Below are 14,116 nucleotides of genomic sequence, written 5' to 3'. Positions count from 1 at the left end.
TCAGCGAGCCAGAGCCCTCGAGAAAACCGCACCCGACGAACTGCAGCTTGCCAGGTTGGACAACCTCCGGCTCGTTCGCTGGGAACGAGCCAGCCAATTATTACGCCCAAATTAAGTCTACTCCCGTCACAGTTTGATGGGATCGGTCATTGTTCCCCGGGCGGCTTAGGGCTTGCGTAAATAGCGTTGAGAGATGGGTCGATCTCCCTCAGGTTCTCGCGCCTTGCATGATGCTCCCGCCGCCTTCAGCATTGCAGACGCCATTTGCAGGCTCTCGAGGAAGTATCCCCGCCTTGTGGACAGCATGCGGCAGCTGAACGAAACCCTGTGCTGCTGTCAACCTCGTTCGAATGTGAGGCGTGAAACCTGCTGTCCCTATTCGATTTCGAGCGCAGCGTCACCCGCCATGCCCCACCGAGGAGCCTCTGAGATGGATCGACGCTGAAGAATCGGAGCCTCGACGCGCCCAATCACCTTACACGGGTGGCGCATTTGGGGGATGCGGCGTACTGCGAAGAATGATCCTAGCACCAGTGGCATTTGGAGGAGCGTTCAAGATCGCAACGGCAGGTCAATATCGCACTTCTTCATCTTGAAAACCGTGCATGACGGGCCTTTTGCGAAAAGATATCCAGTGCTATTACTACTCCCGTCCCTGGTCGAATACTTCTCCCCATCAACAAAATCACGATTGCAAGCTCAAATTCGATGATTGAATCCCCCACACCCTCTGCGGAACAATGCCCAATCGGCCGCTCAAATGTGGCCCATCATCATGCATGTCCTATGCAGGGGACTTCAGCACGAGATACGGATGTCGCCCAACTAAGGCAGCTAATACCAAAGAGAGGTCAATGCAGCGCGGGCCGTTGATCCCGCCCGGCGAGTGCTTGAGGGCCATGCAGCAAGATTTAATTTAAGGTCACCCACAGTCAGAAATTTAATATGCTGTGGAGAGTGCGGATGTTGAAGAGGCTCTGCCTCTCGAGCTACTTTTGTGCCGCTTTGGTAGATTGATGGCCTGTGCGGGGGTCTCTTCAATTGCTAAGCGCCCTGCGCTGCTTTAGGCCCAACCTGCATTCCACAAAAGGCTGCGAACCATCACAAAATCGACTCGGACCGGCAGGGCCTCTTGTCAAGGTGGACAGAACGACTCCTCAGTGGACGCCTCCGTCAAGGTTCCCAATCGAGTGGCTGTCACTTAGTACTATATTCCTGAAGCGTGTGTAACAGGAGAGAAGATGTTAAGAACATGAAGAAGAAAGGTAACACTTTCCAAACCCCTACCACACATTGAGATCGGGGTTTGGATGGCCCATAAAGTACATTCGAGCTCGTGGAGAAAGAAAACGAAATTTTGACTCGCGAGCTCGCCTTTAGCGTATTAGCACCCCAGACCCATACCTTCTACCCATGAAGTTACTTCTTAAACTTAAGAATTACCTGTACCCAAGCATTGCGCTCCAAGACCAGGTTTCGAAACAAGGGCATAGTGGCGATTGGGGTTTCACGCCCATTGAACTGATGATATCTGACCAACACACTATTTCCTCTCAGCTTGAACACAGCCCTCAACAAACTCGAGAAATTCAGTGAAAAAGAACCCAGAAACTTGCCTGCTCTCGTCTAACAAGGTATGAACAAGGAACAGACCAAGTGCGCAAAACTCACAGCCAGGCTGGCCCCATACAAATTTGCGGAGAGCTTGAGAGGAGCTATGTCACTAGACGCCGTGGTGAACATTTTCTTTCCACGAACAGCCCAGCCTCACACTGCGAGAATCAGTATCGTGTGAATATTTCAAGTACCAAGTACTTAGAATTGTGCGTTGGTCGTGTCTTTGTGTCCGGGGGCAAGACTTGCTCGAGGTTACACTCATTGCAAGGGTATATTACTCGCACAAAAGTTGCACATGTTCCAGGCAGTGTGGACAGTAGGAATAGAGGCTGAAGAGAAGCTTCTTGATCATTATTTGCACTTTTCGCTGGCTGCCACGACAAACTCGACGTGAAGCCTGCATACCCTTATCAATATCTCTTAACCAAATGCGAGATTACTCGCTGTTTGTCCATACCAAACGCGAACACGACAACCTCGACGTCAAGCTTCTCTTTCTATCCCTCGACGAAATCCGCGCTCTTCAGTGTCATCCCATACCTGAAGCAAACCTTCCAAGACCGTCCACAAGAGCGGATGAAGCTTAGGAGGAGCTGGCCTAGCTCATAGCCCTAGAAAGCCCTGGGAAGGTAATCACCTTTCCTTCTGCGCTAGACTCTGCTAACATTCGCACTTCAGGACCGAGCTACGAAACCGCGCGATGCTCCTCTCACCCCAACCTCATAGACTACCGATACCGAGCGGTACGATGAGCGAGACACCTTCTTACAAACTCCAAGCGGTAGATACTTAGCTGTCAATAAATATTGGTTCGATGAGAAGTGCAAGAAAGATGTTCATTACGATAAGACACCCATGATCCAGGCTTTCCAAATCACACCTGCTAGTACACCGAAGTAGAGTACGAAGTCAAGGAGTTCCTTACCGCGGGCAATACTCCGACTTTCCTCAAGCAGTTCCGCAATGACAATACTGTATTGGAGACGTATCAGATTGGTGACGCAATGAAAACTCACTATGCATGGCTCGTGAGGCCCGTATTGCACGCATTCTTCCATCAGAAAGCCCTGCAAGGGTGGATCAAGTACTTTGCACATGGCCTTCAAGGCAGACATCGTAGCAAGGCCTTTACTGGGGCTCCTTACTTCGAACTTCGTTGGGCTCAGGGCGGCAAACCCCCCAATCCTTGTTCCCGCCAAGTCCAACCTCCCCCTCCGAGCAAAGTGGATTTGACTCATGATCATGGTACAACTGAGGGAACCATTATGAACTGGTTTCTAGGACTTGCAAGGCGGAGCCTTTTTGAATTCAGTTTCAACCTGGTAAACGGAGTGGATAACAAGGTGTAAAACAGTCTAGAGGCCAATATCTCAGTGCATGTCCGCGAATTTGACTTCGAGATGCAAGCCTTAGGACAGTCCCTTGCTATAAACTAGCAATAGGTAGTTCTAGTGAAAGAATATCTGCCAAGAGCTTGCAAGATCAATCCTGTTGTAGTTTTCAAAAGATGCTCCTCTGATGTAAGTCTTCTATTGGTTAATTTAATTTGGCCAGCCTCGTAGCCTCGTCTTTCCCAGCCACACACAGCCTTGTCCTTATGAGACAGCCGAAACTGAGCCCGACGCTACTGGGAACGGGCGTGGTTGCTTGACCTAATCGACATGACAGGGTTTCCAACCACCAAGTGAGCACACCTCCCACTATCGCCCCGAACTCTCTCCAGCATCCTACTCTGCTGCTCGGCACTCTCTTTTCGTTATGCTTCTTCGATAGCAGAGCGCATCCTCACCATTGGTTGACGATGGAGACGCTGGAGTACACCCTTGAAAGCGAACAGCAATTCTGGGACGGTAATTGCGCCGCAGCCCTCCCCGCAGGTGCCGCGGCTGCTAACGATTGTTGAATTCCAGAGCTTGACGACATTGTATCTGCAAAGTGCCCCTCGCATCAATTGATCGATAATGCGCTGCGAACCTATCTTCATTTCACAACCAATTTCAAAGACGAGTACCTCCACTCCGAGTACGATGTCGCCCGATGCTCGCAGAAACTCCTGCAGAGCGAGCTGTTCGAGGTAAATAAAGGCTATGTGCGGATTCAGATTGTCTATAGCTTGATGCAGGAGGACGAACCGGCGAGCCTACACGTAATAGCCAGCTTCCTACTGTTCGATGGCAAGGAGAACGAGCCTACATTCGAGATGATGAATAAGGAGGGCTGTTTTCCAAGGTTGATAGAGCTGATCAAGCTGGGAAAGAGGGATGATGCCCGATTGCACCGGTTACTATTGGAGCTGCTGTACGAGATGTCAAGAGTGCAGCGAATTTCGGCAGAGGACCTTGGCTGTGCGGATGATGACTTTGTAGTTTGCCTCTTCAATATCATAGAGGAGCTTTCTGACGATGTTGATGATCCATATCATTACCCAGTCATTCGAGTTTTGGTAACGTGAGCTTTCCCTCAGGTTCTGATGGCCAGCTAACATTTCACAGCTGGTCCTCAACGAGCAGTGGATGGTGGCAGCCACAGCTTCACCAACGGACGCTCATCCAACGCTCCACCGCTTGACAAACCGAGTCATCAAACTTCTCTCCTTGCACGGCTCATCATACATGACGTTCGGAGAGAACATCATTCTCCTCCTCAACCGCGAGACCGAAACCTCTCTCCAACTCCTAATACTCAAGCTGCTATATCTTCTCTTCACAACTCGAGCGACGCATGAGTACTTCTACACCAACGATTTGCGTGTCCTGCTCGATGTCATAATTCGCAACCTCCTTGATCTCCCCAACGAATTAGTATCCTTACGTCACACATATCTACGGGTCCTCTACCCATTGCTAGCCCACACACAGCTCCATCAACCTCCACACTACAAACGAGATGAAATTGTGAAGGTCCTCAGCATCTTGGGAGGCTCGACAAATGCACATTGGGAACCAGCGGACGAGACTACGGTCCGTTTAGTGAATCGTGTCTCACAGATTGATTGGCTACAACAGGAAGATATCAGCGAGGGAGAAGTTGCTCGTAAGCTCTTGGGAATCTCCCTCTCGCCGACAGACACGGCGAGCTCGATAAGTGTTGTAAACGTGGCGGCCGTGATGGAAAAACCCGGTGTGCAAACACCAAGCAGGAAGACAGAGTTCGAGCATGATGTGCACGGTCATGATGAAGACAGTCCTAAATCCGAGGCAGAGGTGGTGGTAGAAGTCAAAAAGAAGCCACCACCTCCAGTTAGAAGTAGAAGACACGCGCCGCCTCCAGTACCTCCGTCCATTCAAGTTAACGGGATCAAGAAATTACCTCCAAAAACACCTCCACGTAGGAGGACGAGGTTAAAGTCGACACCCTCGTCTGGGAATTTGGAGAGTGAAGCAGCCGAATAGAGACGTTTCTCTCCAATTGTGAGTTTTTTAGGTCTGGATAGGGAGGGTTTTGCTGTTGCATTCCTGGAAGCGACGGCGTTTCGGATCCGGAGTCCTAGGGTTGAGGTTCACATCGTGCCGTGTCAGGAGCCACGGGCATGTTTGCTGAGAATTGTGATTGTAATACAGAGGAATATTATTGGAGATTTAGCTACCCTCTTCGCATGTCTTACATTCTTGAAACCCCGACACCTGTCTGTCTAGAACAAAACCCGCCTGCTTCTACTTAGCATTTCCAGGAACTATATAAATGTCTTCCAATTCACTTGTTTGCCTCATTCTACTGTGACAAGCGTGGTCTAGGATTCGACAGGACTGCAGTCTGAACTATCTTCGAAGAGGACTTCAACCAGAAGAGATGATGCTTATGCTTTGGTAGTGATCTTGTGAAAGTAGCTCGAAATCAACAAAGAGGGCATCGAGGGCATGGGAGATAGTATCGGTATTATTAATTCCATTCGTTTAAAAGAAAGTAAAATATCATCAATTCTTATATACCTTGGACTCCGTCTTCCGGGCCGTCTTCCAAAATCGCTAGCCCAACCCACCCTAGAACTATTTTACAGCTATGTACGACTGCCCCCCAAAAACGGTCTATCTATGCTGGAAGGACACTTGTTGCCTCTCCGGACTCCGTATTGGTCCTTGGAAACTCGCCTGGGACGTGCAATTGACTGATGCTCTTCACACTTTGGTGATTCTGCCCCGCAGCCAGACTTGGTCGGGTGTCCTCAGTCAAAGGTCTGAGCACAGCCTCCGACGGGTTTGCTGTGATTTTGGGTCCGTTTGGAGCCTGCTCCAGGAACGCCCCCTTCGTCAAATCAGTGCCGACACTGCTGACATCTCCTTGACTACGTCCGCCAGATATGAAATTCGAAGATGTGATAGGGACATCTGGAGCTGCAAATATGACGGCCTCATGTGCTGCCTTTCGTTCGGATTCGTGCTCGTAGGTATCCGGTGCAGCAACAGCTGATGATTCGAGAGCCGCTTGTTGTTCTTGTTCCTGTCGGTACATTTCCGCAGCTTTTTCATCCTCGTGATGGCGGTATGCTTCTGAGCCTGCAACTCCTGCAGCAGCTCCAACCCCAGCGATAGCAAGACCACCAACGGCTGGTACGTTTGAAGTGTGATTCTGGGCGGCGTTATGTATTGGTTGAGATGTGTAAGGATTGATGCCGTCTTCCTCGGCTTGTCGGTTGACCAAAGCAGCATGTGTAGGGGATGATGGATCGGCTCCATAATGGTTTCCTACTCCACTACCGGGCAAAGAGCTAGCAGCAGCAACTACATTGCGATCTTGGACATCTCCGAAACCGGAACTTCCACTAGATGGCGAGAGAGGAGCTTGTAAGCCTCTTTGTGACAACGTGTCGATGGACAGTTGAGAAGGAAATCGCCCACCTGGCTGGGGACGTTTTGGCTCGTCTGGCTTTGGTCCCGGGGCCACAACAGCTGAGTTGGTAGCAGAAAATGGCTCCTCATCCTCTTCGTCCATAATCCCATCAGAGCTTATCGAGCCAGCCTTCTGCGAGTTTCCACTGATACTGCGAGCATGCTGGCGAACAAAATTTTGTCTGTCTTGAGGGGACTGCGATGTCAATATCTTGATATCATCATACTTTTCATGTAGGTTAGCTTTATTTTAAGACTAGGGATCCCATTGCAATTTCCAACTCGATGAGTGGGGAGAACGAGTAAGCTTACCCAAGCGCTCCTAAGCAACGAGCAAATCAGCAAAAGCCTATTACAATTTGTTGAGAGAATAAACATAGTTCAGAATGAGTAAGGGATACCTACATTGTGTCATATGACTCGGCTCTGAACACCCAGGAATGGCCGCGGTGCATAGATCCGGTTTGACGACCTTTTAGCATGAATTTGTTCGAAGAAGAGCCCTCGCTGGAATGAGACCCCAGCTTTTGTTCAGGCAGGTACAGAGACATAATAGGAGCTCCGGTCTTATCCGCAGACTTGAACTCATGGAGATGAGTTGGCGAAAGTACATACCTGCAGATTGTTAATATTGCACGCTGTTCGGGGAAAGAAAGCGCTAAGGTGGGAGGTAACAGCTTACCAACCAGCTGTATACGACTTGAGATATTTGCTCTTCCGTTCCAGGAGACCCGCTCGTACCTCCTGTGCAAGCTCATTATCCCTGCCTGGGTAATGAATATTCTGAGCTTCTCGGACAGGTATACCTGGATCCACAAAGTGCTCGTCATTCTTAATGAAGGCATTCCATTCATGGTCCTTTGGCATAGCAATAGGACCAGTACGCAGCTCTTCCATGGTAGAATAAGCCGCATCTGCTTCACGCTTTAATATACCAGCGTAAGCATTGTAAGATTTCTGGATTTCGCCAACGACGATAGCCTCAAGTTCTCGCCCAGAGGCCTCGAGATTGAGATACGCCTATTCAAAGTTAGTGAAAATTCTATGGCTAAAGGTAAGCACGCCTACTTGGTGTAAATAGTTCTCTTCGTCGATCTGCTTCTCAACTTGGCGATCCACAGCAAGCTTAAGCAGATATGGGTCCTTCTTTCCAGTCATCTGGGCGGTGTCAACATCAGACTGTCCCAATGCTTCTTGCAGATCATTCACGGCTCTGCGCGTATTCTCGATTTCCTTCTCCACCGAGTTCTTGAAATCACCAGAGAGGTTCTTGATCTCCTTGATCTTCTGATTTAGATCACTTCGCAGTCCAGTAAGGGCCAGAATGACATCATTCTCAATTTCTTTCGACTTGTTGGCCTCCATGACGGAAGACTTGTGGTAAGTGCGTAGAACCTGTACAGCATCATCAAGGCCGCTGGATTGGAGGAATATGGGCGGTGCAGAGGTGTTGTTGATGACATTTGAAATCTTTAAGAGGGTCTTTGATCTATGATCATAGCTCGCTTGAATCTCTCGGAAATATGTAATGAGATCCTTGAGGACTTTGCGCCAAGCTATTGACAAGGTATCAGTATTATACTGGGTCGATAGGACACTAAATACCTTGGAATCTATTTGCTAGGATTTCCGTCGGATTGCCGCTGGTAGGTACGGGAGAGAAGAATGCACTATGCATTTCATCTATGTCTCCCGGAGCTTGGAGGACCAGGCTTCGAACACTCCCAGCTCTCGAGCTTCGGCGACTCGAGGTTCTCTTCAAGGAGCCTGTTCTTCGCAGGGAGGCCTTCTTCTTTAGAGTTCCTCCCCTCGACGGGATCAGGGTGTCGCCCTGCGACATGACAGAGTTGGACCGCTGCATTGGACCGTCGATGATCGAACTGCCCCGCTGGCTTGCGTCCCACTCCTCGTTAAAGCGACCGTTGTGTGCGGCGGATTGTGCCAGCGGTGATGTGTCTATGGGGTTGCCTGGTGTTGAGCCGGATCCAAAATCTGTTGCCGCAGTGGCAGGCAGCAGATTCGATCGAGTACTGCTCGCTCCGTAACCTCTTTCGAGGTATTGCAGGGAAGGAGGAGGGATGGTGGAGTTTGCATTAAGGGACGCCATTGTGGTGTTTGTCTGACGTAGTGTCTTAGGAAGTCGGCCTCGAACTAGATTCGTTTCAACACGTTAACAGACAGCTCCATGATGGAGAAAGAAGTTTAGCAATTGCCATTTGGGCAGGACCTTACCTCAGGCGGAGGCGGAGCCCGAGCCGATTGGCGCAGCTATGGGTTTGGGGGTTCAAGTCTGGACTTCTCTGATCAGACGAAGCAATCTTCGGTGCTTGATGCTGAGACTACCACAGGGGCAAAGAACAATGCTGGTCCGAGCAGCGACAGCCAAAGCCAGAGCGGCTTCGAAGGAATATTCTGGGAACGGTGAAGAGAAGGCAGCTGGCTGTGGCCAAGGATCAATGCGAAGGGAAGGGCAATGGAAAGGGCCAGGAATGGGAGAGGAGTGTTGTGTACTTAGCTCGTGTCTCGGTTGGCGTTGCTCTTGATGACGTCGCCCGCTACCCCAGCCACGGATGAGGCAAGGCGCTGCCGTCGGTGCTTTGGCTGCTGCACATAGCCTGCTTACGCTCACAACTGCATATTATTCCGGATTCCAAACGTCTCTTGAGTCTTGAGTCTTTCAGGTGGCCACTGCTCTTGCTTGCGGTGCCTGTCCGGCCATCCGGGCCATGCAACCGTGATGCCCCTCAGAAACAGACAGATCAGAGCCCGCCCCGGCGCAGTACAAATGCAGCCCAGACTCCCAGCAGGAGTGAAGACCGAAGGCTGAAGGCTGAGGACTGGAGACTGGATTTGCGAATGGAGCCGCCGCCTACTGTTGTACCAAGGCGGCCAGGACAATCTGGGGGACAAGCGGCCAGCTGATCACGATCCGCAAATCCATCCATCCTTTTGGCGCGCTCTTCTGACCATCTTCATCTCCACTGCACTTCACTGCCTATTTTCTGCTCTGGAGACGACGCCACTCCATACTCGTGGAATGAGAGCGCTGTTACGTCAGCCCGCTGTTGATTCGCTTTCATTCAGTAGCCTGCGGATCTCCCGCAACTCCAACCCACCGCCCACACTCTCCCCTCCTCTCAAATCAACGGGTGGACCGAGGACCCAGGATCCAGGACCCTAAAATCAGGTAGGCGATGCATGGCCCAACATCATTGGTCAAAAATCAACATTATTCATTCATTCATTCATCTCCACTACGCCACGCAACTCGTTTCTTCTCCATGCAAGTCTTGGTACAGTATCTAACTGCATCACAACTTTGGAAGAAAGAAAAAAAAGTCACCTCATACAATAACACAGCTCTGCCCATCCAGCAACCCCCCCCCCAGGTCGTAAGCAAAATCCCTCAACCTAAGCCTTAGCTTTGGCTTCTTTCTCTTTCTCCACCTTCGCATCTCCCGGAAAGGGATTATCTGATCTCCGCTCGTCCCGAAGTGCCACGAGCTTCGTGATAGCTTCCTGCAATGGCACTGGCTTTCCACGGTCTTGGCTCGAAGTATCATCACGGTTCCGAACGTTGACTTCTCTTCCATTCATCTCTTGGTCGCCGACGACTACATAGATGTTTAGCACAGAAAATAATAAGATTCTTGACATGGCTTACCGAAAATGAAGTTATATTGAGCCAACTGCCCCGTGCGGATCTTCTTTTGAAGAGTGTTGCCGCTGAGGTCGACATCAACATACATACGCTGATCCTTGAAAATGCTCTGGACCTCCTTTGCATAGTCATAAAATCCAACTCCAACTGGGATCACCAAAATTTGTCGAGGACTCAGCCAGAATGGCCACTTGCCCCCGTAGTGTTCTATCAAAATACCCGTGAAACGCTCAATGCTGCCTGCAATGGCTCGATGGATCATGACAGGACGTGCACAGCCTGGTGTGAGGGGCTTGATGACTCTCTCCTTCTTCACATTTGGGCCCACAACCTCTACGGCCTTCTTGGGCTCCTCAACCTTCGGCTTCACAACTTTCTCTCCATCCTCTTTCAGCTTGACGACCACTTCAGACGTCATGTATTCAAGACCAAAGTTTTGAGGAAGCTGAAAGTCCAATTGGATCGTAGCCGTCTGCCATTCCCGTCTTAGAACATCCATGATGGTAATATCGATTTTCGGTCCGTAGAAAGCTCCATCGCCCTCGTTAAGTTCCCAACCTCCGGGGATGAATTCATCCAATGCAGAACGAAGTTTTTCCTCTGCCATGTCCCACACTTCTCGCTTGCCCATATAGGGATCTGGTCTCGTGGAGAGCTTCATCTTGAATGTAAATCCAAATAGACCATATACTCTATTCAGGAAGTCGAATGCACCCGTGATCTCGTCCTTGATTTGGTCTTCTCGGCAGAAGATATGGGCGTCGTCCTGTTGAAATCTTCGGACTCGCGTAAGACCTGACAACGCTCCAGAAGCTTCATTACGATGGAGCACACCAAAGTCTGCAACTCGCCAAGGCAACTCCCGGTGGCTTCTCTCACGGTGATCGAACATGAGACAATGCCCTGGACAATTCATTGGCTTCAGCGCGAATGTCTCCTTGTCAACCGCAAAGGTGAACATGTCGTCCTTGTAGTAGTCCCAATGACCAGACGTCTTCCATAATGTGGAATTATACATGTTTGGAGAGAGGACCTCGTTGAAGCCACGCTTCCAGTACTCATCCTTGATGAATTGCATGAGTGTGTTGTATATTCGCATTCCGTGGGGTAACCACATCGCTGATCCAGGCGACAGTTCATGGAAGAAGAATAGCTCTTGGTCCTTGCCAATTTTACGGTGGTCTCGCTTTGCTGCTTCTTCCAAAAACTTTTTGTGCTCCGTCATTTGCTTCTTGTCGGGGAATGACACGCCATAGATTCGCTGAAGAGAGTCGTTGTCCTTGTCGCCCAAGAAATACGATGCTGAGTTTTTCATGATTGCAAATGACTCGATTCTGCCAGTATTCGGAACATGAGGGCCACGGCAGAGATCGATAAGAGGTCCGTTCCGGTAAACCGTGGTGAACTCTCCGTCCTTGATCTTGTCTTTGATGATGTGTTGCTTGTACTTGTTGTACGAGAACATCTCAAGCAGGTCTTCTTTTGAGAGAACGAGACGTTCGAAGGGTTGCTTTTCCTTCACAATTTGACTGACCAATGTCTCCAATGGCTTCCAATCCGATTCATGAACAGGGGCTCCTTCTGGCAAAGCCATCTCGTAGTAGAAACCACTCTCAATTGGAGGTCCAATGCACAGGCTGCACCCGAATCGTCGTTCAGAAGCTTCACCAAGTATGTGCGCACTCGAGTGCCAGAAAACCTTCTTGCCCAACTCATCGTCGAAAGACAGTAACTCCAGCTTACAACTGGCCTCCAATGGTCTCTCTAGGTCCCACAGTTGTCCGGGATCTCCATTCAGCTTCGCCACAACCGTACGCTTGAATAGACTGTTCGATATACCCTTGGCAATATCCGCGGGTGTCGTCTCCCACGATGTGCCGGCTTTGACTGATCCATCTGCCAAAGTGATAGTGATGGCTTCTCGAGGTTTCGCAGCAATTTCCGCGTCGAACTTCGCCTTCAATTTCTCGAATAATTTAAGACGAGTGTCGAGGAATTGAGGGGCGGGCTTCATCTCTAGATGCCAAACTTGTTAGCATGGTGGTAGAATTGAGTTCGGAAACTCCTACCAAGAGGCCCCTCTGCCCCGCCATCCCCTCCTTTTTCCTTCTTTGCCTTTGCCTTCTTTTCATTGCCAATGGCTACTTTCTTTACGCCATCGACGACGGCATCGACTGCTTTGTGTGCTTTCTCCATGGCTGGAAGTGGTCCTCGTTGTTGTTGTGCTCAATTTCTCTGACTCGAGCACCCGAGCAGCTTTTTTTAATTCGCGGTGTGAGTCTTTGGTGAGTCTTCCTTCGTGTCACATTAAGCTGTGCCCAAGCGAGGGGTTGGCCTCGCCTCCGGTGATTGGTTGGAATTTGCACCGCAAAACTAGCCCGAGAAATTTCAAAGAGCTTCACTGCGATTTCTGAAAAATCGAACAGTCACATCACAACTACCAACAATGTCATTCCGGGGAGCACCACGCGGTCGCGGCACCGGCGCAAATTTTGGAGGGGGTGGAGGCAGAGGCGGCGGGGGATTTGGAACTCGTGGAGGTCAGCAATGTGAAAGCCCACCGCAGAACAATTACTGATTGATGGGCAGGACGAGGTGGATTCCAGCAAAGAGACAACGGACCTCCAGCCGATGTTCTTGGTAAGATTTCTTTCCCGTTAGGCAATTTCTCTTGCAAAGATAATGGGGCTGCTTGTTCCCTTGCACTTTCTTCATTCCCTTAAACGTCATGCAAAAGACTAACAGGCGCTGCTAGAAATGGGGACCTTCCTTCACGCATGCGAAGGAGAAATCATCTGCGAGTCGATCAACACGAAGATCCCATACTTCAATGCTCCCATCTACCTCCAAAACAAGGTGAGAAAAGCCCCAGTTCCAGTACAAGTTTCTACCGGCACTGATGCATTTTAGACTGCCATTGGCAAGGTCGACGAAATCCTCGGTCCGATTAATCAGGTGTTCTTCTCAGTTAAGCCATCAGAAGGTATCCAGGCAACCTCATTTAAGGCAGGAGACAAGTTCTACATTGGCGGCGACAAGTTACTTCCTTTAGAAAAGTTCTTACCGAGACCCAAGCCACCTCCAGGAGCACCAAAGCCAAAGCGAGCAGGAGGCGCGAGAGGGGGTAGAGGCGGACCCATGAGAGGTGGACGAGGAGGCTCACGAGGAGCACCCAGAGGCAGGGGTGGTTTCAGTGCTGGCGGAAGAGGGGGCCGTGGTGGTGGGGGCTTCTCGAGAGGTGGAAGCACTGGCTTCCCACCGCGGGGAAGAGGCGGTGCGAGGGGTGGATTCACACGGGGACGTGGTTGATCACCTATAACTGGAGTGCTGCATCTTCCTTGTGTAGATATCTCGGCGTTTTCGGCTTGCGTATCAGGTGTTTAAGTTGCCAGGGGTTGGCTGCTGGAAATCGAATCAAAATTTGGGCCAGATTCGGGGTTTTATCCTGATCAGTGCAAAATCCATGTCCACCTTCCGTCTATAATCGGCGACGGTGATTCTGCAATGTCCAGTAGGCTCCTGACGATTGTTCCGCCAGTGGATCGACACAAATTGAGACTTGAATCAGAAGGCATGAGAATTGCAATTGGTCAATTTGACATATTACTTTGTCCAATGAACTCATTTCATGTGATATGTATTCAGAATATATATGCGATCTCAGACAGGCTGAGGCTTGATAGAAATCTATTGTCCCTGTCAACGTTTCCCCTTAGTTCAAAGCAAATATGTCGAACGTGCGGCTCTCCGAGGAAGGCTTTTTGAAAGAAATCGAGCGGCGGCGGCTTCGTACTCAAAAAGGCCAAATTAATCACAATTAAATTGATTCATTCGATCAAAAATTTCTCTACACCTTCAAGTGTAAGTGGTTTGGGATAGTGTTATACACTTCTCCATCCGAGATGCTCTTCCAGCATACTCATTGGGCTTCTGAAACTTAGGAGAGATTCATTTGTGGGGGAGGGGTATGCTTAAAGCGATGCATTGGTTATCCCTGGGGTGATTAGTCTCT

General features: G+C 50.0%; 4 protein-coding genes across 4 annotated transcripts; 2 read left to right on the top strand and 2 right to left on the bottom strand.

The window, feature by feature from the left end:
* Nucleotides 1-3,311: 3,311 nt before the first annotated feature.
* K444DRAFT_578615 (uncharacterized protein) lies at nucleotides 3,312-5,302 on the top strand. The gene is made up of 3 exons (XM_024877622.1): nucleotides 3,312-3,467; nucleotides 3,528-4,060; nucleotides 4,110-5,302. Exons 1-3 carry the CDS (start codon nucleotides 3,419-3,421, stop codon nucleotides 5,007-5,009), a joined length of 1,482 nt encoding a protein of 493 aa, XP_024744094.1. The 5' UTR covers nucleotides 3,312-3,418; the 3' UTR covers nucleotides 5,010-5,302.
* A 374-nt stretch (nucleotides 5,303-5,676) lies between these two features.
* On the bottom strand, nucleotides 5,677-8,550 carry K444DRAFT_506770 (uncharacterized protein; the record flags this gene model as incomplete). The annotated part of the gene is made up of 6 exons (XM_024873398.1): nucleotides 5,677-6,669; nucleotides 6,756-6,765; nucleotides 6,849-7,058; nucleotides 7,126-7,463; nucleotides 7,512-7,999; nucleotides 8,049-8,550. Coding segments are annotated over 6 exons (2,541 nt in total), but the record flags the coding sequence as incomplete, so codon positions are not given.
* Nucleotides 8,551-9,632: 1,082 nt separating this feature from the next.
* On the bottom strand, nucleotides 9,633-12,376 carry K444DRAFT_658291 (putative threonyl-tRNA synthetase, cytoplasmic). The gene is made up of 3 exons (XM_024886243.1): nucleotides 12,174-12,376; nucleotides 10,108-12,120; nucleotides 9,633-10,057 (listed from the first exon to the last, which is right to left on the bottom strand). Exons 1-3 carry the CDS (start codon nucleotides 12,298-12,300, stop codon nucleotides 9,855-9,857), a joined length of 2,343 nt encoding a protein of 780 aa, XP_024744092.1. The 5' UTR covers nucleotides 12,301-12,376; the 3' UTR covers nucleotides 9,633-9,854.
* A 174-nt stretch (nucleotides 12,377-12,550) lies between these two features.
* On the top strand, nucleotides 12,551-13,718 carry K444DRAFT_649234 (Gar1-domain-containing protein; the record flags this gene model as incomplete). The annotated part of the gene is made up of 4 exons (XM_024885556.1): nucleotides 12,551-12,644; nucleotides 12,694-12,744; nucleotides 12,860-12,960; nucleotides 13,015-13,718. The coding sequence occupies 4 exons, from the start codon at nucleotides 12,551-12,553 to the stop codon at nucleotides 13,411-13,413; spliced, it is 645 nt and encodes a 214-aa protein (XP_024744091.1). The 3' UTR covers nucleotides 13,414-13,718.
* Nucleotides 13,719-14,116: the final 398 nt, after the last annotated feature.

The sequence above is a fragment of the Hyaloscypha bicolor genome (genome assembly GCF_002865645.1).
Source record: "Hyaloscypha bicolor E unplaced genomic scaffold K444scaffold_10, whole genome shotgun sequence".
Lineage (NCBI taxonomy): Eukaryota > Fungi > Ascomycota > Leotiomycetes > Helotiales > Hyaloscyphaceae > Hyaloscypha > Hyaloscypha bicolor.
The sequence above is the reverse complement of the archived record's forward strand: the minus strand, read 5'-3'. Positions and strand labels throughout refer to the sequence as shown.